General features: G+C 40.9%; 1 protein-coding gene across 1 annotated transcript; it reads right to left on the bottom strand.

Annotated features, from left to right (window-relative positions):
• Positions 1–206: 206 nt before the first annotated feature.
• On the bottom strand, positions 207–1901 carry LOC103278345 (uncharacterized). The gene is made up of 3 exons (XM_008107371.3): positions 1178–1901; positions 962–1066; positions 207–863 (listed from the first exon to the last, which is right to left on the bottom strand). Exons 1-3 carry the CDS (start codon positions 1403–1405, stop codon positions 318–320), a joined length of 879 nt encoding a protein of 292 aa, XP_008105578.2. The 5' UTR covers positions 1406–1901; the 3' UTR covers positions 207–317.
• Positions 1902–21763: the final 19862 nt, after the last annotated feature.

The following is a 21763-nucleotide window of genomic DNA, read 5'->3' as shown; positions in this document are numbered from 1 at the left end:
TTTTTCAGAAGTCATCAGCATCTGTCCATGGCATGACCACTGAAATATGCATTTCCTGTTTTGTCAGAAGGATCAATAAACAGGCACGCATTTTCACTTTTCTATTTAGTTAGATATATATATATATACATTAGAAAACTTATGAGTGTTCATTAAATGTACTTCTAAAGGGAAGCCCTCAAATAAAAAACACATTGAGCATTATATTGTTTTTAAATCCATTTTATTTTATCCCATTATTGAAAGTACCATATATTTTATTTCAATGTAACACACTTTTTTGAATTTTTAAAAACAGTCATCAATAGCTGCAAGTTTTACTCTTTCTTAAAATTAGTTATAATAGGCCAAAATTTGACATAATGTTTGTATGGACGGTTTTTTAGCACAGTTTTGACTTGCTGCAGAATCTCCTGGTTGCAACTCTTCAATCCAGCATTTAGAACTTTAATAGCCTTATCAGTTTGGCCAATATATGTTACCAAATTCATAATGTAGTCCAATATTTCAGAGGTCATATACAGAGAGTTTTGACAGTAACCTATCAAAAGTAAAATATGAAGGGTATTTATGAAGCATAAATTTCCACAAATATCCTTCAATTTTTTGCTTAGGAATTTGTTGTTCCATAACACACATTCATGACTCATCTGATTCCCTGCAAAAATCTGACAACCCGGACACGCCTCAAATAATATTTCGTTTAAACAGTGATCTAATATCCCGTAAACGGTTGCTTTGGCGGTCTCCAACATGACCGTCTTCTGCTCTACATTCCCTGTTTCAGTCTTGACATCCAATCCAAGAATGCTTGACATAATCACATGGCCTGGGCGTTGAATAGCACTCATTTCAGGGGTCTCCTATAAATAATAAAATTAATCAGATTTTAAAACACGCACATTCAGTGACTACCACCCCACCCATACATAAAACACATCTCTTCAAAACTCATACTTACTTGTAGCTGGCTTGATGCTACGCAGCATAGCTTCCAAATAGCAGCGATAGATGGTGACTTCACTTCTTCTTCTTTAGCTGCCCCTGATGAATTTTCTGTAACCCCCTAAAATGATTTAAAAGATAAGTGTAAGTGCTTTCAGTTCACAATTTTGCTCCTTGAAATAGACCCTTTCAACCCTAAGAGGGATCAGAATAATAGTTTTATGTTTTTTACCTGCTCAGAGGATGGTATTGCTGGTTCTGATGAAAGTGTTTCCAAAAGCCTGTTAGCTGATTCGGAAACCACCCGGTCTTCCTCACATTTTCTTTTAGCTAAATCACAGTCATCATCCTCATCAGAACTTGAACTTATGAAGCGTTTCCTGCTTTGGGATTCATCAACTGTTGAATCAGGTAGCTCTGAGGAAGAAACACTGGCATCTGATAATTCCATATTTTCCATTCCTCTGAAAGCAGTCAAGGGATGCACTAAAACTCACATGGAGTATTTATTCCTAAAAGCTCCGCCCTAATGGGCCCTCCCAGTATCACATGATGACCTTATGGGCCTAAATCCATTGGCTGTTGGACACAGAGCACAGAGCTCACCACTAAGACCTAGCACACGGTCCTGGCTGCCCCATTTCCTCAAGCAGAGGGGTCAGTCTAGGCAAGGGGCCTTTCAGCCCATACGCATCACCATGAATGCCTCATTGAAACATGTCTGTGCTTGCCCCACCACGTGGTAAGCTCCTGCAGTAGGAGTAGGGAACATGCACCATAGACATACCCATCACATGGGCGGCTTATGGTAGGGGTGGGGGGGGGGGTGGGCTGTGGGCTGTGGGAGGGCTTCACCTCAGGGGGAAGGGTCTCCCGGGATTGCATTTCCTGTTTTTAGGAGGAGGGAGTTCCTCTTTTAGGAGGTGGCACTTCCTGCTTCAAGGGGCAGGACTTCCTGCTTCAAGGGGGTGTGGCAGCTGTCAAAAATGAGTTTGACGAGAGGTGGCCCCTATTACTACTCACACCCCCATTATTCTATGGTGTGGGAAATCACATTTTGAGGATAAGGTACAGAGTCTTTGATAGCTATTTTAATGTTCCAGTTAGCAGTGGATTCACTACCCCAGTAACATGAAAGTCACCAGATGCCATTAATGAACTTAAATCATGGCACTATCATGACTATTGGGATGAAATGAAATATAATTTCTTCTTCCTTAAAACTCAATACCATTTTATTTTAGAAAAGAATCATAGCTATTTTAAAAGAAAAACCTCATCACTTACTTTTAAAGAGGAAAAAACTCCATCATGTGAAATAATCTTCCTAATGTTCCAAATGCTGTGAGATGTTTAAAATAAATTAGCCATTTACATTGTAGAATTAATGCAATTTGAGACAACTTTATCTGCCATGGCACAATGGTATGGAATTATGGGAGTTTTAGTTACACAATGTTTTTAGCATTCTCTGCCAAAGAAGGCTAATGCCCCACCAAACTACAAATCCCAGATTTCCATAGCATTGAGTCATGACAATTAAAGTGGTAGAATCATAGAGTTGGAAGAGACCTCACAGTCCATCCAGCCCAACTCCCTGCCAAGAAGCAGGAAAATCACATTCAAAGCACCCCCGACAGATAGCCATCCAGCCTCTGCTTAAAAGCCTCCAAAGAAGGAGCCTCTGCCACACTCTGGGGCAGAGAGTTCCACTGCCGAACAGCTCTCACAGTGAGGCAGTTCTTCTTAATGTTCAGATGGAATCCTGTAGTTTAAAGCTATTGTTCTGCGTCCTGGTCTCATCCTGTCTTCTGAGGTTATTAGCCAATTCTATAAAATAGGCTGCCTTCTGTCCTAAAAAAAAAAACCCCAAAACACGCAGTGTCTTTCTTTCTTGCTTTCTTGCTTTCTTTCGTTTTCCTTTTCCCTTTTCTTTTTTTCTTTTTGCAGTATTGAAAACTTTTAACAAGGATAAACACAGTTCTGGGTTGTTGTATGTCTTTCGGGCTGTGTGGCCATGTTCCAGAAGCATTCTCTCCTGACGTTTCGCCCACATCTATGGCAGGCATCCTCAGAGGTTGTGAGGTATGGAGAAAACTAAGCAAAGAGGTTAATATATATCTGTGGAAAGTCTAGGGTGAGAGAGGTCAGTATGAATGTTGTGTAGTTAATCACTTAAATTAGCATTGAAAAGCTTATCTGCTGTCTTCTTCCTGCCTCTGGGGCATCCTTTGTTTAGAGTCGTTAACTGCCCTTGGTTGATTCATGTCTGGAAATCCTCTGTTTTCAGAGTATTGCTTTTTATTTACTGTTCTGATTTTTGAGTTTTGTAATACTGGTAGCCAGATTTTGTTCATTTTCATGGTTTCTTCCTTTCTGTTGAAGTTGTCCACATGCTTGTGGATTTCAATGGCTTCTCTGTGTAGTCTGACATGATAGTTGTTAGAATGGTCCAGCATTTTTGTGTTCTCAAATAGTATTCTGTGTCCAGGCTGGTTCATCAAATGCTCTGCTATGGCTGATTTCTCTGGTTGAATTAGTCTGCAGTGCCTTTCATGTTCTTTGACTCTTGTTTGGGCGCTGCGTTTGGTGGTCCCTATGTAGACTTGTCCACAGCTGCATGGTATCCGGTAGACTCCTGCAGAAGAGAGAGGATCCCTCTTGTCCTTCGCTGACCGTAGCATTTGTTGGATTTTCTTCGTGGGTTTGTAGATAGTTTGTAGGTTGTGCTTCTTCATCAGCTTCCCTATGCGGTCAGTAGTTCCCTTGATGTATGGTAAGGACACCTTTCCTCTGGGTGGATCTTTGTCTTGACTCTCATGGCTTGTTCTTGGCCTTGCAGCTCTTCTGATGTCTGTGGTGGAGTATCCATTGGCCTGTAGAGCCCAGTTTAGGTGGTTGAGTTCACCTTGGAGGAGGTGAGGTTCGCAGATTCTTTGTGCACGGTCTGTCAGGGCTTTGATTGTGCTCCTTTTTTGACTTGGGTGATGGTTGGAGTTTTTATGAAGGTATCTATCTGTGTGTGTAGGTTTTCTGTAAACTGTGTGGCCCAATTGTTGATTGGGTTTGCGGATGACCAGAACATCTAGAAATGGCAGTTTTCCTTCCTTTTCTTTTTCCATGGTGAATTGGATGTTTGGGTGGATGCTGTTAAGATGGTCCAGGAACTTGCTGAGGTCTTCCTCTCCATGGCTCCAAATTGTGAAGGTGTCATCTACGTATCTGAACCAAACAGTTGGCTTTTTTGGTGCTGTTTCTAGGGCCTGTTTTTCAAAGTATTCCATATAGAAATTTGCTACTACTGGGCTGAGAGGGCTCCCCATGGCCACTCCATCCTTCTGTTCATAGAATCCAGTGTCCCACTGAAAGTAGCTAGTGGTGAGGCAATGGTGAAACAGGGCTGTGATGTCTTCTGGGAAGTTTTGTTTGATTAGTGTGAGGGTGTCAGCTACTGGGACTTTGGTAAAAAGGGACACCACATCAAAGCTGATCAGGATGTCCTTGGTGCTTAGATTGAGGTTGCTGATCTTTTCTATAAAGTGTGTAGAGTCCTTGATATAATGTGCAGTGAGCCCAATGTGGGTTTGTAGCTGTGTAGCCAGAAATTTTGCCAGGTTGTAAGTCGGCGATCCAATGGCACTTACAATGGGTCTGAGTGGGATGGAGTCCTTGTGGATTTTGGGGAGTCCGTAAAGCCTGGGTGGGAGGGCTTCTGATTTGCACAGCTGTTGGCGTATGTCAAAGTTAATGGAGGAGTTCTTGATTAGAGTGTTCGTTTTTCTGGTGATTTTGTTAGTGGGGTCTTGTTTCAGTTTCTTGTAAATTGTGGGATCTAGAAGTTGTCTGATTTTTTCTTTGTATTGTTTTGTTTCCATGAGGATCCTGAGAAATGCAAAACTCCCCCCCAGCAACATAACGAGAAAAGAAAGACAGGCCATCAAAGATCTCAACTCAGATCCTGAAATCATCATTCTTCCAGCTGACAAGGGGAATGCCACAGTAATCATGGAAACAAAACAATACAAAGAAAAAATCAGACAACTTCTAGATCCCACAATTTACAAGAAACTGAAACAAGACCCCACTAACAAAATCACCAGAAAAACGAACACTCTAATCAAGAACTCCTCCATTAACTTTGACATACGCCAACAGCTGTGCAAATCAGAAGCCCTCCCACCCAGGCTTTACGGACTCCCCAAAATCCACAAGGACTCCATCCCACTCAGACCCATTGTAAGTGCCATTGGATCGCCGACTTACAACCTGGCAAAATTTCTGGCTACACAGCTACAAACCCACATTGGGCTCACTGCACATTATATCAAGGACTCTACACACTTTATAGAAAAGATCAGCAACCTCAATCTAAGCACCAAGGACATCCTGATCAGCTTTGATGTGGTGTCCCTTTTTACCAAAGTCCCAGTAGCTGACACCCTCACACTAATCAAACAAAACTTCCCAGAAGACATCACAGCCCTGTTTCACCATTGCCTCACCACTAGCTACTTTCAGTGGGACACTGGATTCTATGAACAGAAGGATGGAGTGGCCATGGGGAGCCCTCTCAGCCCAGTAGTAGCAAATTTCTATATGGAATACTTTGAAAAACAGGCCCTAGAAACAGCACCAAAAAAGCCAACTGTTTGGTTCAGATACGTAGATGACACCTTCACAATTTGGAGCCATGGAGAGGAAGACCTCAGCAAGTTCCTGGACCATCTTAACAGCATCCACCCAAACATCCAATTCACCATGGAAAAAGAAAAGGAAGGAAAACTGCCATTTCTAGATGTTCTGGTCATCCGCAAACCCAATCAACAATTGGGCCACACAGTTTACAGAAAACCTACACACACAGATAGATACCTTCATAAAAACTCCAACCATCACCCAAGTCAAAAAAGGAGCACAATCAAAGCCCTGACAGACCGTGCACAAAGAATCTGCGAACCTCACCTCCTCCAAGGTGAACTCAACCACCTAAACTGGGCTCTACAGGCCAATGGATACTCCACCACAGACATCAGAAGAGCTGCAAGGCCAAGAACAAGCCATGAGAGTCAAGACAAAGATCCACCCAGAGGAAAGGTGTCCTTACCATACATCAAGGGAACTACTGACCGCATAGGGAAGCTGATGAAGAAGCACAACCTACAAACTATCTACAAACCCACGAAGAAAATCCAACAAATGCTACGGTCAGCGAAGGACAAGAGGGATCCTCTCTCTTCTGCAGGAGTCTACCGGATACCATGCAGCTGTGGACAAGTCTACATAGGGACCACCAAACGCAGCGCCCAAACAAGAGTCAAAGAACATGAAAGGCACTGCAGACTAATTCAACCAGAGAAATCAGCCATAGCAGAGCATTTGATGAACCAGCCTGGACACAGAATACTATTTGAGAACACAAAAATGCTGGACCATTCTAACAACTATCATGTCAGACTACACAGAGAAGCCATTGAAATCCACAAGCATGTGGACAACTTCAACAGAAAGGAAGAAACCATGAAAATGAACAAAATCTGGCTACCAGTATTACAAAACTCAAAAATCAGAACAGTAAATAAAAAGCAATACTCTGAAAACAGAGGATTTCCAGACATGAATCAACCAAGGGCAGTTAACGACTCTAAACAAAGGATGCCCCAGAGGCAGGAAGAAGACAGCAGATAAGCTTTTCAATGCTAATTTAAGTGATTAACTACACAACATTCATACTGACCTCTCTCACCCTAGACTTTCCACAGATATATATTAACCTCTTTGCTTAGTTTTCTCCATACCTCACAACCTCTGAGGATGCCTGCCATAGATGTGGGCGAAACGTCAGGAGAGAATGCTTCTGGAACATGGCCACACAGCCCGAAAGACATACAACAACCCTGTGATCCCGGCCATGAAAGCCTTCGACAACACATTAAACACAGTTCTATTATTTGGTCTTGACAGCAAGGATGACATTTTTCATCTCTACAATATAAGAGGAAAACCCCTCAAAGATAAATTTAATAAAGGAAGGATTTATGACTACTTGAACATAAATCAAAATTTCTGAATTATCTTTCCAAATATTTGATAGGTCACTGGTGGGCATGTAGAAGCTAAATGGAAAATGTTCAGGGATCCAATTTTCACAAAAGCTCTATTTTGCATTATCTCATCAGGGAAATGTGGAATCTGATGAGCCGAAGACTTTTCTTGCTTGCTTTCATTGTTTTTCTTGACTGCATTGTTTGCCGGCTAGCATTAAGGAAGCAATTTGTAGTGGACTCATGAAACCTGAGCAGCATAATTTAATTACCATATATACTCGAGTATAAGCCGACCCGAATATAAGTCACGGCACCTAATTTTACCACAAAAAACTGGGAAACTTATTGACTCGAGTATAAGCCGAGGGTGGGAAATGCAGCAACTACTGGTAAATTTCAAAAATAAATATTGTCTCTGCCTCTTGTTTTCTTTACTAGTGGGAACAGTAACCAATGCTAAAAAGATCTTGGAGTCCTTGTGGACAGCAAGTTAAACATGAGCCAACAATGTGATGCAGCAGCTTAAAAAAACAATGAGTCTGAAAAGACTTGAAGGCACACAACAATAACAATCCTACTTAACTTGACTATCTCATTGGCCAAAAGCAGGCCCACACTTCCCATTGAAATCCTGATAGGTTTATGTTGGTTAAAATTGTTTTTATTTTTAAATATTGTATTGTTCTTTCATTTACCAGTATTGTGCTATGGTAATAATATAATATATTGTGTATACATATTATATTGTTAATAATATTATAATGTCATACAATATAATAATACTAATAATAATACAATATAATATTAATTATACATTATATATTAAATTTAATATTACTAATAATATTACTGTATAGTGGTATAGTACAATATCTATATATATAAAAGAGTGATGGCATCAGGGCAGTGGAAAAAACAACAAAACTACAGGCCCCCCAACCTCGAAATTTGACAACACAACCCATCATCCACGCCTCTAGGTTGATACAACAAAAAGAAAAGAAAAATAAAGTCCTAATTAGAGGGAGAGGAATAATTGTTTTTATCCAATTGCTGCCAGTTTAGAGGGCTAATCTCTGCCCACTTCGTTGCCTAGCAACCAAGGGACAGCCAGGTTTCAGTTAGGGGACAGCCAGATTTAGGCCTCACTTAGGCTTCTTCCACAGATGATCTAATTTGCACTGGATTATATGGCAGTGTAGACTCAAGGTCCTTCCACACAGCTATAAAACCCATTTATAATCTTATATTATCTGCTTTGAACTGGATTATCTTGACTCCACACTGCCATATAATCCAGTTCAGTGTGCATTTTATACAACTGTGAAGAAGGGGCCTCATATAATCCAGTTCTAAGCAGATAATATAAGATGATCAATATACAGTAGACTCTCACTTATCCAACATAAACAGGCCGGCAGGATAAGTAAATATATTGGATAATAAGAAGGGATTCAGGAAAAGTTGATTAAACATCAAATTAGGTAATCGTTATACAAATTAAGCACCAAAACATTATATTATACAACAAATTTGACAGAAAAGGTAGTTCCATGCGCAGTAATGCTATATAGTAATTACAGTAGAGTCTCACTTATCCAACACTCGCTTATCCAACATTCTGGATTATCCAACGCATTTTTGTAGTCAATGTTTTCAATATATAATGATATATTGCTAAATTCATAAATACAGTAATTACTACATAGCATTACTGCGTATTGAACTACTTTTTCTGCCAAATTTGTTGTCTAACATGATGTTTTGGTGTTTCATTTGTAAAATCATAACCTAATTTGATATTTAATAGGCTTTTCCTTAACGCCTCCTTATTATCCAACATATTCGGTTATCCAACATTTTGCCAGCCCACTTATGTTGGATAAGTGAGACTCTACTGTACTGTATTTACAAATTTACCAGTAAAATATCACAATGAATTTGAAACACTGACTACAAAAACATTGATTATGAAAAGGCAGACTGTGTTGGATAATCCAGAACATTGTATAAGCGAATGTTGGATAAGTGAGATTCTACTTTGATATGAAATAATTTCTAGGATAGAATAATGCAGAACAATATAATCTCTAAAACCAGGACAGTAATAAAGAAATAAAGAAATAAAGAAAGTAAATAAAGCAAGGAAATTGGAAATTCCACAAAGGAAACAATCAGGGCCAGCTAACACCTCCCAAGAAAGGATTCTTCCAGAAAGGAAGCTGAGAAGGCAGTGAAGCACCATGTATTACCAAAGTCATTATTATTACTATCATTACTATCCTTACTATTATTATTATTATTATTATTATTATTATTATTATTATTGTGTTGCGGTCAACCGTGAAAATGAATACAATCTGGCTCCAAGTATTCAAAAACACTAAAATCAGAATATATAAAAATTAATGTGGTATAATAAAACAGAACAATACAATCTCTAAAATCAGAACACTAAATAAAGAACAACACTCTGAAAATAGTGGAATTCCACACAGAAAACAATCAGGGCCAGCTAACACCTCCCAACAAAGGATTCCTATCATCAAAGTCTGGCCAATCCTCTGTTTTCTCAGGGCCACAGACAGTAGAAGCATATAAAATATCACAAACAACACCACTCTGAAAACAAGGTAATTCCAGACAGGAAACAATCAGGGCCAGCTAACACCTCCCAACAAAAAAATCACTCAGGGAGGAAACAGCTAGGCTTTAAATCTGCAAGGCCATTACATCCTAATCATTTTTCCTAATTGCAGCATTCATACTTGCAACAGACAAAAAAAACAAAACAATCAGAAATATTGTATATTCACAACCTTTAGGAAATAATATCCCCTGATGGCACAGCATGTTAAAGCGCTGAGCTGCTGAACTTCTGGACCGAAAGGCCGCAGGTTTGAATTGGGGGAACTGACAGAGCCCCCACTGTTAGCCCCAGCTTCTGCCAACCCAGAAGTTCAAAAACATGTAAATGTGAGTGCATCAATAGGTACTGCTCCGGCGGGAAGGTAACGCTGCTCCATGCAGTCATCCCACATGACCTTGGAGGAGTCTACGGACAACGACGGCTCTTCGGCTTAGAAATGGAGATGAGCACCAACCCCCAGAATCAGACATGACTGGACTTAACGTCAGGGGAAAACCTTTACCCTTGACCTTAACTACCACCAATTCCTCAATACTTTATTTCCCATACCACCATTCTTCGCCACAGCAACGCGTGGCCAGGCACAGCTAGTAGTAATATATAATGCTAATATTGTGCTATGCTAATAATATAATATATTGTATGTACATACAACTTGTAAGCCGCTCTGACTCCCCTTCGGGGTGAGAGAGGGTGTGGATATAAATGTAGTAAATAATAAAAAAAAATTGTTGTTGGGTTTTTTGGTTTTTTTTGCACTACAAATAAGACATGTGCAGTGTGCATAGGAATTTGGTCATTTTTTTTTCAAATGATAGTTCGGCCCTTCAAGAGTCTGAGGGACCATGAACCAGCCCTCCACTTCAAAAGTTTGAGGAACCCTGCTCTAGTGTCTAGATCCAGGGAAATCATACTACCTCTCTATTTTGCCTTGGTCAGACCACACCTGGAATCACACTGTCCAATTCTGGGGACCGCAATTGAAGGGAGATGTTGACAAGCTGGAATGTGTCCAGAGGAGGGTAAGTAAAATGATCAAGGGTTTGGAGAACAAGCCCTATGAGGAGCGGCTTAAAGAGCTGGGCATGTTTAGCCTGCAGAAGAGAAGGCTGAGAGGAGACGTGATGAGGGCCATGAATCAAGATGAGAGGAGAAGTCATAAGGAGGTGGAAGTAAACTTGTTTTCTGCTGCCCTGGAGACTAGGACACAGAACAATGGCTTCAAATTTCAAGAAAGGAGATTCCACCTGAACATGAGGAAGAACTTCCTAACTGAGAGCTGTTCAGCAGTGAAACTCTTTTGAGTTGTTGAAGGCTTTAGCAGCCAGAATCACTGGGTTGCTGAGAGTTTTCCGGGCTGTATGGCCATGTTCCAGAACCATTATCTCCTGATGTTTCATCCACATTTATGGCAGGCATCCTCAGAGATTGTGAGGTCTGTTGGAAACTGGGCAAGTGAGGTTTATATATCTGTGGAAGGTACAGAGAGGGAGAAAGAAGTCCTGTCTGCTTGAGGCAAGTGTGAATGTTGCAATTGGCCACCTTGATTAGCATTGAAAAGCCCTGCAGCTTCAAAACCTGGTTTCTTCCAGCCTGGGGGCACCCTTTGTTGGGAGGTGTTAGCTGGCCCTGATTATTTTCTGTCTGGAATTTTCCTGTTTTCAGAGTGTTGTTCTTTATTTACTGTCTTGATTTTAGTGTTTTTTTATAATACTGGTAGCCAGATTTTGCTCATTTTCATGGTTTCTTCCTTTCTGTTGAAACTGTCCACATCCTGTGGATTTCAATGGCTTCTCTGTGTAGCCTGACATAGTGGTTGTTAGAGTTGTTAGAGTGGTCCAGCATATCTGTGTTGTCTCAGCTCCCAAACGTGAGTCAAGGTACATGAAAAGCACTATTAACTCAACCAGAGAAGTTAGCTATAGCAGAGAACTTGATACACTAACCTGGACACAGCATATTATTTGAGAACATAATATGCTCAAATGATCTTCTGTGTCCATGTTAGTTCATCAAGTTCTCTGCTATAGCTGACCTCTCTGGTTCTGGAGGTGAAAGGGTCTGGAGGGGACAGCCATTGGAAAGCACAATCAAAACACCCCCAACAGATCATGGCTATTCAGCCTTAATAATAATAATAATAATAATAATAATAATAATAATAATAATAATAATAATAGAGTTGGAAGGGACCTCTAAAGACCATTTAGTCCAAGGACCTTCTGCCCTCATGCAGCAAAAGCACAATCAAAGCACCCTTGCCAGATGGCCAGCCAGTCTCAATAATATTATTAATAATATTAATAATAATAGTAATAGTAATAGAGTTGGACGAGACATCTAAAGACCATCTAGTCCATGGACCTTCTGCCTTCATGCAGCAAAAGCACCCCTAACAGACGGCCAGCCAGCCTCATTCATCATGATGATAATAATAATAATAGTAACAACAACAATAACAAAGAGAGTTGCTATAGACCCCCTGGGCCATCCAGTCCATCCCCTTTCTGCCTTCATGCAGCAACAGCACAATCAAAGCACCCCTGACAGATGGCCAGCCAGCCTCATTCATCATGATAAATAATAATAATAATAATAATAATAATAATAATAATAATAATAATAACAACAACAATAATAGTTTCAATAGACCCCTTGGGCCATCAGTCCAATCCTCTTCTGCCTTCATGCAGCTACAGCACAATCAAAGCACCCCTCACAGATGGCCAGCCAGCCTCATTCATTATGATAATAATAGTAATAATAATGTTGCACCTCAGGTTAGCTTCACCTTGCTAAAGACACCAAGCCACACATAGGCAGTAGTCTTTTGTAGTTTATTTAGAATAGGCAAAAGATAGTTCATAAAAGGGAAAAAGTTCAATTCCAAAAGATAGGTACAAAACCAAGGCTGTAAGCAATGAGTCCATAGAAACATAGAGCATAAAACAAGGTCCTTTTCATGGAAGTCAAAAGTCCCAACAAACAGAATATATCCACGAGATATTACAGTAAAGCAAACTTGGCACAGGAAAGCAGACTTGCTTCTAGATCAAGCGATGGACTTGCATTGACAGAGAGCTCTCTGCGAGCAGACTGTTTTAAAAGCAAGACATAAAGGTGTTCCTTTGCCCTTTGACCTCTCATTTATTGGCTATGCAAAGGCTTCTCCGCAACCCTCTAAATTCCAGTCTCGTAGCCCAATCAAGATCCACAGAGTCAAGGCCACTGAGCTCTTTACTGTTATCAGGCGGCAAAGCGGTATCCTCCCTTTCTGCTTCCTGCACCTGAAATTCCTCGTTAGAAACAACATCATGATTTATTCCCATGGGAACAACTCCCTGCTCTTCATTTCCCACACCTGGAATGCTCCTATAATTCCCAGCATCAGAGTCATCCTCAAATTCATCCTGAATCCCATCATTATGCACATATAACCCAGAATCTTCATCAGAGTCACGCAAAGGCTATCAGGACCTCAAGATTGAACTTCAAAGACTCTGGCAGAAACCAGTGCAGGTGGTCCCGGTGGTGATTGGCACATTGGGTGCCATGCCAAAAGATCTCAGCTGGCATTTGGAAACAATAGACATTGAAAAAATTATGATCTGTCAACTGCAAAAGGCCACCCTACTGGGATCTGCGCGCATCATCCGAAAATACATCACACAGTCCTATACACTTGGGAAGTGTTCGACTTGTGATTTTGTGATACGAAATCCAGCATATCTATCTTGTTTGCTGTGTCATACAATAATACCATATCATGAAAATAATAATAATAATAATAATAATAATAATAATAATAATAAGTGTTGCAACAGACCCCTTTTGCCATCCAGTCCCTTCTGCTTTCATGCAGCAACAGCACAATCCAAGCACCCCTCACAGATGGCCAGCCAGCCTCATTCATCGTGATAATAATAACAATAAAAAACAACAACAATAAACAAATAAACAAAACAATAAACAAAAGAGTCTTCAGCCTCCAGGAAGCTCTGGGAGTGGTGTGATGCAGGTCAGATGCTTTGTTGGGCCACAGATGGGCCCAGGAAGGCAGGAAGCAGTGTAAGGAAGGAGGCCAAAGGCAGCCTCACTAAAAGCTCTTCAGGCGAAGAAAGCAACTGGCGAGCACGCTCGCCACCCACTTCCCTCGGAGGCTGCCAGCCTTGCCAGAAATGGCAGCAGGCGTGCTCGCCAGCTGCTTCCCTCGGAGGGAGTCAGCCTCACCAGAATTTATTTTTATTTGTATTATTCTTTCTTTCTTTTTTCTTCCTTTTTTTTGCATTACAAACTAGATATGTGCAGAAGAAAGGAATTTGTTTACTTTTTTTTCAGTTAGTTCACACAAACACTCTCCATCCTTCTGCCACTAGCCTGGTCATTCTGTAAAATTTTAAAATGCAATCCATCAAAAAGCTTGCTTATACCTGATATAATAATAATAAATAATAACAATACTTTATTTTTCTATCCGACCACCATCTCCCCGAAGGGACTCAGGGAACCTAACATGGGGTCAAGTCTAAAACAGAAACAAATTATAAAAAGATTAAAACCAATATCAATAACTAAGGAACAATGATCACAACAATCAAATAAAATAAACAATTAAAACACAGCATATAATAAAACACATAGTGACCATACAAAATGAGGTAACAATACAAGTGTCACCACTATGGATAAAAAGGGGTCGGTTATATAAAAAGTATACAATTTCAAGACCATTTAATAAAGTGCATGGACAAGTGTCAGAGAGTTGCCTGGGATAGTGTGGAATAGGATAGATAGGAAGGAAAATAAAGCAGTGTGTCAATGATAGGGGTCTATCATGTTAGTGGTTGTTCAAACGCACACTGAAAGGGCCATGTTTTAAGTTGTTTGATAAAGGCAGACAGGGCTGGGGCCAGTCTAATCTCCCTAGGGAGGGAATTCCCAAGCCACTACAGAGAAGGCCCTCTCCCTCATTCCAACAAGCTGAGCCTGTGATCAGAGAGATCATGCAGGCTCATAGGGGGAAAGGTGGTCACAAAGGTAGACGGGTCTTGAACCATTAGGGCTTTGTAGGTGATTACCTGCACCTTGAATTGGGACCGGAAAGTGAATGGCAGCCAATGGAGCTCCTTAAACAGGGGAGTTGAACACTCCCTGTAAGTTGCTCCGGTTAGCAATCTGGCTGCTGATCATTGGACTAATTGTAGTTTCTGGGCCGTCTTCAAGGGCAGCCCCACGTAGAGTGCATTGCAATAATCCATCCTGGAGGTAACTAAGGCATGGACCACCGTGGCCAAGTCAGGCTTCTCGAGGTAAGGTCGCAGCTGGTGCACAAGTTTTAGTTGTGCAAAGGCCCTCCCGGCCATCACCAACACCTGAGCATCAAGTGTCAGCAATGAATCCAGGAGGACCCCCAAACTGCGGACCTGTGTCTTCAGGGGGAGTGTGACCCCGTCGACACGGGTTGCCACCCTATACCCCAATCCAACAAGTGACTGACTGGAGGACCTCTGTCTTGTCAGCATTAAGCTTCAGCTTGTTCGTCCTCATCCAGCCCAGTACAGTGGCCAGGCACTGGTCCAGAATCCGAGGGGCTTCCTTGGATTTCAGTGGAAAGGAGTAGTAGAGTTGGGTGTCATCTGTGTAGAGATGGCACTGAACTCCAAAACTCTGGATGATCTCTCCCAGCGGTTTCATGTAGATATTGAAAAGCAAGGAGGACAGAATAGAACCTTGCGGGACCCCACAGGTCAGTGGCCAGGGGTCCGAGAAGGTGTCCCCCAGCTTCACCAACTGGGAACTGCCTTCCAGGAAGGAATGGAGCCACTGCAATGCAGTGCCCCCAAGACCCATCCCCAAGAGCCAACCCAGAATGATACCATGATCGATGGTATCGAAAGCCGCTGAGATGTCCAAGAGAACCAGCAGGGTCATACTCCCCCTGTCCAGTTCCCTGTGGAGGTGATCCACCAAGGTGACCAAAGCCATCTTGGTACTGTGCCCAGGCCTGAAACCAGACTGTGACTGGTCTAGGAAGTCAGTGTCCCTGGAGCTGGGAAGCGACCACCCGCTCTAGCACCTTGCCCAAAAACAGGAGGTTAGAGATTGGTCTGAAGTTACCTAGAAACAAAGAGTCAAGGGAGGTCTTGCATACACACACACACACACACACACATTTCAGGGGGCTAAACAAGAAACTTTTGTTTCAAAAAGGGCTGTAAAGCCCCTGGTCTAGACAGCCTGATTTTAAAGATTTTTCACTTGGGAGAAAAGTTCACTGGACCTTACCCAAGTTCTAGACATTGGAAAAATTGTGATTTTCCAAAGAGATTTCTCAGACCTCACTAGCCATTATGCTGGCTGAGACAGTTGGGCAATTGTCTAAAAAGTAATATTAAAAAAACAACTTTTCCAAATTTTATTTGCTCTCTTGAAAATACATACTGTAGCAAAATTAAAGATTATGGTGGACTTGTAGAATCATAAAACTGAAAAGACCACAAAGGCCATCCATTCCAAAGCACTCTTGACAGATGCCTTCCAGTCTGTGCTTAAAAACCTTCAAAGCAGTCTATTCCATTACCAACTGTTAGTGGCTTTTCCCAGAGATAATGACTGCCATTTGAATTTATTTTGTAACAAACCATGCACATACACACACACACACACATACACACACACACACTTGAGAGAGAGAGAGAGAGAGAGAGAGAGAGAGAGAGAGAGAGAGAGAGAGAGAGAGAGAAAACACAGTGTGAAGATTACAATCTTAGGATGTTTCTATAAGTGGGAGTGGGAATTGGAATGCAGCCAGTAACTGTTGCCTTTTTATGTTCTGTTTATACTTGATTCACTGACAAGCTTAGCATTACTCGTAAATGAGCACCTTGGACTACCAGACTCAGAATGTTATTATTTGAGAAGAGGATAAACAGAGATTGCTTACAAATGTGTCTAATATTAATCTGTCTTCTATTTTTACTCAGCCTGTCATTTATTAATCTTTACTGCTACCCAAATCTTGTGTCACTAAGAAATGATCTATGGGATTCACTTGGAATGTAAATGGAAAAATCACAGGGCTTGATAAGGTTCTCCAACCTCTAGGATCACCCATCTGTGGAACTCTAGCATGTCAAGAGAAGGGAAATTATAAAATTCCACACTTTATTCTGAGCAGAGTTATGCCAAATACTCTGCATTTCAACCCTGAAGAAGATAATAGCAAATGTAACAGCCAGCACCAAGTCCACCAGCAAGACAAGAAAAAAGGATTCCCATTGTTAAAGTCCACCAGATACAGTATAGGGAAAGTGAAAAATAAAAATAAACACTAAACGGTTCTGGCCCAATTTACCTGTCCAAATGTATCTCACTCTATGAACCAGTTAGAGTGTTATGATGTGCCAGGGAGGCCCTGCTCTCAATCCCAACCCCCTTGCAAGCGCAACTGGTGGGGACAAGAGACAGGGCCTTTTCAAAAGTGGCCCAGCTATAGGACCCCCTCCCCAGTGACATTAGATTAGGCCCCTCTATCCTTGCTTTAAGGAAAAGTCGAGACCTGGCTATGGAACCAGGCATTTGGGGATTAGTGCAATATAGAATTGACATAAATGTAGCAGCATGAATGACAACCATGGGACTAGGCACTATGTTTTAACTGTTTTAATTGTATTATATGTTTTATCTGCTTTTATTGTCCAATGTCTCCAGCAACAGCAAGGGTGTCCCTCTGGGCAGCTAAACCTGGCAATTCTAACTGGATGCCCCCCCATGAGGGTCTTCCTCCAGGGGCAAACCAAGAATGGGCAACTTGGAAGTCCCTGAACAGACTCAGAAGTGGAGTGGGCAGATCTAAAGACAACTTGGCAAGGTGGCATTACCTGGAGGAATCCTCCACCTTGTGTGACTGTGGAGCAGAACAAACAACTCCGCATATGTATGCTTGCCCACAATGTCCTGCCTCATGCACGGAGGAGGAGTTGTTTAAAGCTACGGACAATGCGGTTGCTGTTGCCCGTTTTTGGTCTAAAACTATTTAGTTGCTTGTGATTTCCTTTTTTTTCATCATTTAAAAATGTATTTGTTATGCAATGCTTTTGACACGAAATAAATAAAATTGTCCAATGTGTTGTATTTTTATTAGTATTTGCAATGTGGCATTGAATTTTGCCAAAACTGTAAGCTGCTCTAAGTCCACTTCGAGGTGAGATAGAGTGGAGTAGAAATATAGTCAATCAATCAATCAATTGATAAAAATATATGCAAAAGGGGAGAAAGTTTCTACCTAGCCCTGAGATGACCACAAAAGCTGATGCTGCACTGAGGATAGGAGGGTGGATTGCGTTCAGAATTTGAAGTGTCAAGTGAGGGGCAACCAGGCCTTAAGTAGCCTGCAGACACCAGCTTCATCACATGCAGTGTTTTGGCACTTGTTGCCTTATCAGAAGACATCCTGGTCTCTGACTAAGGAGACTTTCGAATAGGTTTCCTTCTTCTACAGGGTTATTGACTGTGTGATGCAATGCTGACCAAAGAAAGGGTTTTCTGTGTAAAGTCACTGTATATACAAAGCCACTGTATTTATAAGGCCACTGTACACTGTACAAATGTCGGCGCTCCATGCAGTCATGCCAGCCACATGACTTTGGAGGTGTCTACGGACAACGCTGGCTCTTCGGCTTAGAAATGGAGATGAGCACCAACCCCCAGAGTCAGACATGACTGGACTTAACGTCAGGGGAAACCTTTACCTTTACTTTTACAAATGTGTAGATATTATGTGTGGACTGGCCTCCTATCCAGCCACTTCCTTCTTCTGAGCGGTGAAAGTGCTATTCCCTGATTCCTGTCTACAGAAAATCTCAAGTAGTACAGTTCCAATAGTCTAGAAGTGCATTGCCTGAAAAACACATTGCATGCACTTGCACACATAGTTGCATACTTAGCTAAAACCAGTGGGGCTTTCCTCTGATCAGAGTAGATAGAGGTGCAGTGTCACATGTGCAAATATTAATCTTTCAACACAATTTTAACAGAAAAAGCAGTGGTTCCTGGTTCACTTTTGTTTTGAAATCTATGTATTTATTTGCAGAATTATAGAAGTAACAATTTTATTACTGGCATCATTTCTTCATGAGATCATTGAGCAGTTTTGTAAATTTTAGTACAGTATAAGAAAAAAATTGAATTTTTAAAGCATTAACTAATTCCCATCAATATTTATCACTGTAGATACATCTGTAGACTATACAATAAATTAAAACAAATCTTTTAATTAGTATGGGGTTGGACAGGTAAAAGATGATTTTGTTTGAAATTACCTTGGCTGTGAAGCTAACTTTATCACATATGAAAACACATGGATTTATTTGTCACTCACCTTTGCTTATCTGTTAGGGGGTAGTTAAAACAATGGTTTCCTTCCATATTTAATCACTCTTTATTACTTATCCAGACACAATAGAAAATTGTGGACACCTCTTCACACTTCTCATCTCAGTTATGTGGAAACTTGGCAGTTCTCATTATAAAAAATTTAGCACATACTTTTAAACACTGATTTTCATTCTCAAAATAACTTAATGTAATGTAATACAGAAAACAATCCAAAGTATGTGTGCAAATTATCAGTGTCAAATCAAATGCAAATTACTGTCAGATACTATCTTTAAACCTGTTCGATGGCATGTAACAAATGTTTTCCTTCCTCCCTTCATATATTGGATTTAAAACATTTATAGATATTAAATACATTTTCTCTCTCCAGGCTGCCCCCACCCTTGAGCTCCTGTCACTTATTTCCCCCCTCAAAATCCCTCCCTGGATCAAGCTGTTGAATCTCAAGATGATCCCCATATGATCATGAGCCCCCAGATTATGAGCTCTCTTGCCAAATGGCACCATGCCTGGCAGGGGCTGACAGAGCGCATTAAGCTTTTTGTCATGAGGAAGGAAATCTGCAATGCCTACACTGAACTGAACAATCCCTTTCGGCAGCACCAGGTCTTTGAAGATCAAGCCAAGGCAAAAGCTGATAGTGACGACGAGGCCATGTTTATTGATGAGAACTTCTGAAATATGGGCTCCCTCCGACTGCTGGCTGGGGCATGGGCATCGACCACCTCGAGATGTTCCTGATGGACTCCAACAACATCAAGGAGGTGCTCCTCTTTCCAGCCATGAAGCCTGAAGAGAAGAAGAAGGACCCACTCTCCATACCTCCTGGGGAGGGGACCTCTATGTGACCCCAGGGCTGCTGCAGAGGAAGCCACTGAGACACACTTCTTCTGGCCTTTCGCCATTTTTCCATCCCTTTGGGCTGCGTTTCCCAACCACTAATAAAGGCACTGCTGTTGCCGTTGCTGTAGCAGCAGCTTTTTGGAAAAAAAAGATGATCCCCATGTGGGCCAGTTGGCGTGTTGATTTGTGGGTTCAGTGTGGTAAGCATGACCAAACTAACACAGTTGTAAAAACAATTAGAAGTTTGTTAAGATTTAAACTACACATTAATTTGTAATCATTCACAGCTCCTCAAAACTCTATTCAGTTCTTCCCCCTTGCTGACTGTTATACACACACACACACATATATATATATATATGGAGCCCTGGTGGCGAAGTGCGTTAAAGCACTGAGCTGGAGACCAAAAGGTCCCAGGTTCAAACCCCGGGAGTGGCATGAGCAGCCGCTGTTAGCTCCAGCTCCTGGCAACCTAGCAGTTCGAAAACATGCCAATGTGAGTAGATCAATAGGTACCACTCCGGCGGGAAGGTAACGGTGCTCCATGTCTACGGACAACGTCAGCTCTTCGGCTTAGAAATGGAGAGGAGCACCAACCCCCAGAGTCAGACATGACTGGACTTAACGTCAGGGGAAACCTTTACACAGATATATATATACATATATATATATATATATATATATATATATATATATATATATATATATAATCTTTTTCTTATCTCTAGGCCATCGTTCCCCATCCCTCTTCAATTGTTCTCCTGTTTCTAGGCCATTTCCCTCTCTCATTCTGCAATGAGAACAGATGATGTGCCTTGTGATCACCTTCAAGGGGCTCTATGAACTAATAGTTTCTGAGAGACAAGCCAAAGATGTTCAACAAAGCATGACTGGTTTAGCATTCATTGATTTAATAGCTGTTGTCTAAATAGGAATCAATGAAATTCCTGTTTGGGCAGTAATCTCATTTCAGGAAAATAATATCTGGTTTTATTAGGAAACAAACTCCAGATTGTGAAGAATGTAGTAGATGTCCTAAATCCAGGCCTAAACCCTATTGTTAGTCCTAATTAATGTTAGGAGCAATGATAACATGGTAAGTCACTTTCCATTGATTCCATATGTTAACCATTGATGGTGCTTTGTATTTTCACTTCAGGTTTTATTCCTTTCTCCAGTAAATGCTGATTTTATAAATCTACACAAGATGCATATTCATCCCCTACAAATTTTGTTCACAAACTCTATTTAAATGATAGGCAATTGCAGTAGAACAAATTGTGTCAGAATGTATGATCCAAAGGCTACAAACCTAACACCATTCATTCATCTTTTTGTGTTATCTCACTTTCTCTTCCCCCCCCCTTTCTTCCATTTTCTCAGTATCTGTGCATTGTATATTGGGTTATACTTAGTGGGGTCATTGGTTCTTATGTAACCCAATAAATGGGGTCAATTGTCTTTGTATTTTCCTAAAAGGGTTTGTTAAAGAAAACACAGTTCCTTAGATAAAATTAAACAGCAGGAAAACTTGAGATATTTAGCTATTTCTTCACCGGTAGGCATAATTAGAGTTAAGAAAAACATGACACTGGACGTTTGTCATGCCTTGAATTTGATTCCATCTGCTAAATGAGTTTATTAATCTCAAAAAAGGAATTTAAGAATCAAAGAACAGTAAAATATATTAATAATCTTCTTTCTTTTCTTCATTTTAATACTTTTCACATAGGATACTGTATGTTCTGTTTATGTTATTAATACAATGGGGAAACAGAAAGGACTGAAGTAAAAATTACAGGATGTTCTTAATCCCAAGGGCAATGGTTATTGTCAAGAGTCAGACGCCAATTAACAAACAAAACAGAGTTTATTCAGGAGATAG

The sequence above is a fragment of the Anolis carolinensis genome, chromosome 3 (assembly GCF_035594765.1).
Source record: "Anolis carolinensis isolate JA03-04 chromosome 3, rAnoCar3.1.pri, whole genome shotgun sequence".
NCBI classification, from domain to species: domain Eukaryota; kingdom Metazoa; phylum Chordata; class Lepidosauria; order Squamata; family Dactyloidae; genus Anolis; species Anolis carolinensis.
Note: the sequence above shows the minus strand (reverse complement) of the source record. Positions and strands in the feature narration are given on the sequence as shown.

Excerpts from the sequence above, each read along its gene's own strand:
- LOC103278345 (XM_008107371.3), bottom strand. The coding sequence starts at position 1,405 with ATGGAAAATATGGAATTATCAGATGCCAGTGTTTCTTCCTCAGAGCTA. Across the intron at positions 1,067-1,177 it reads CAATACCATCCTCTGAGCAG|GGGGTTACAGAAAATTCATC; the intron begins GTAAAAAACATA and ends AAATCATTTTAG. Across the intron at positions 864-961 it reads TAGCATCAAGCCAGCTACAA|GAGACCCCTGAAATGAGTGC; the intron begins GTAAGTATGAGT and ends TATTATTTATAG.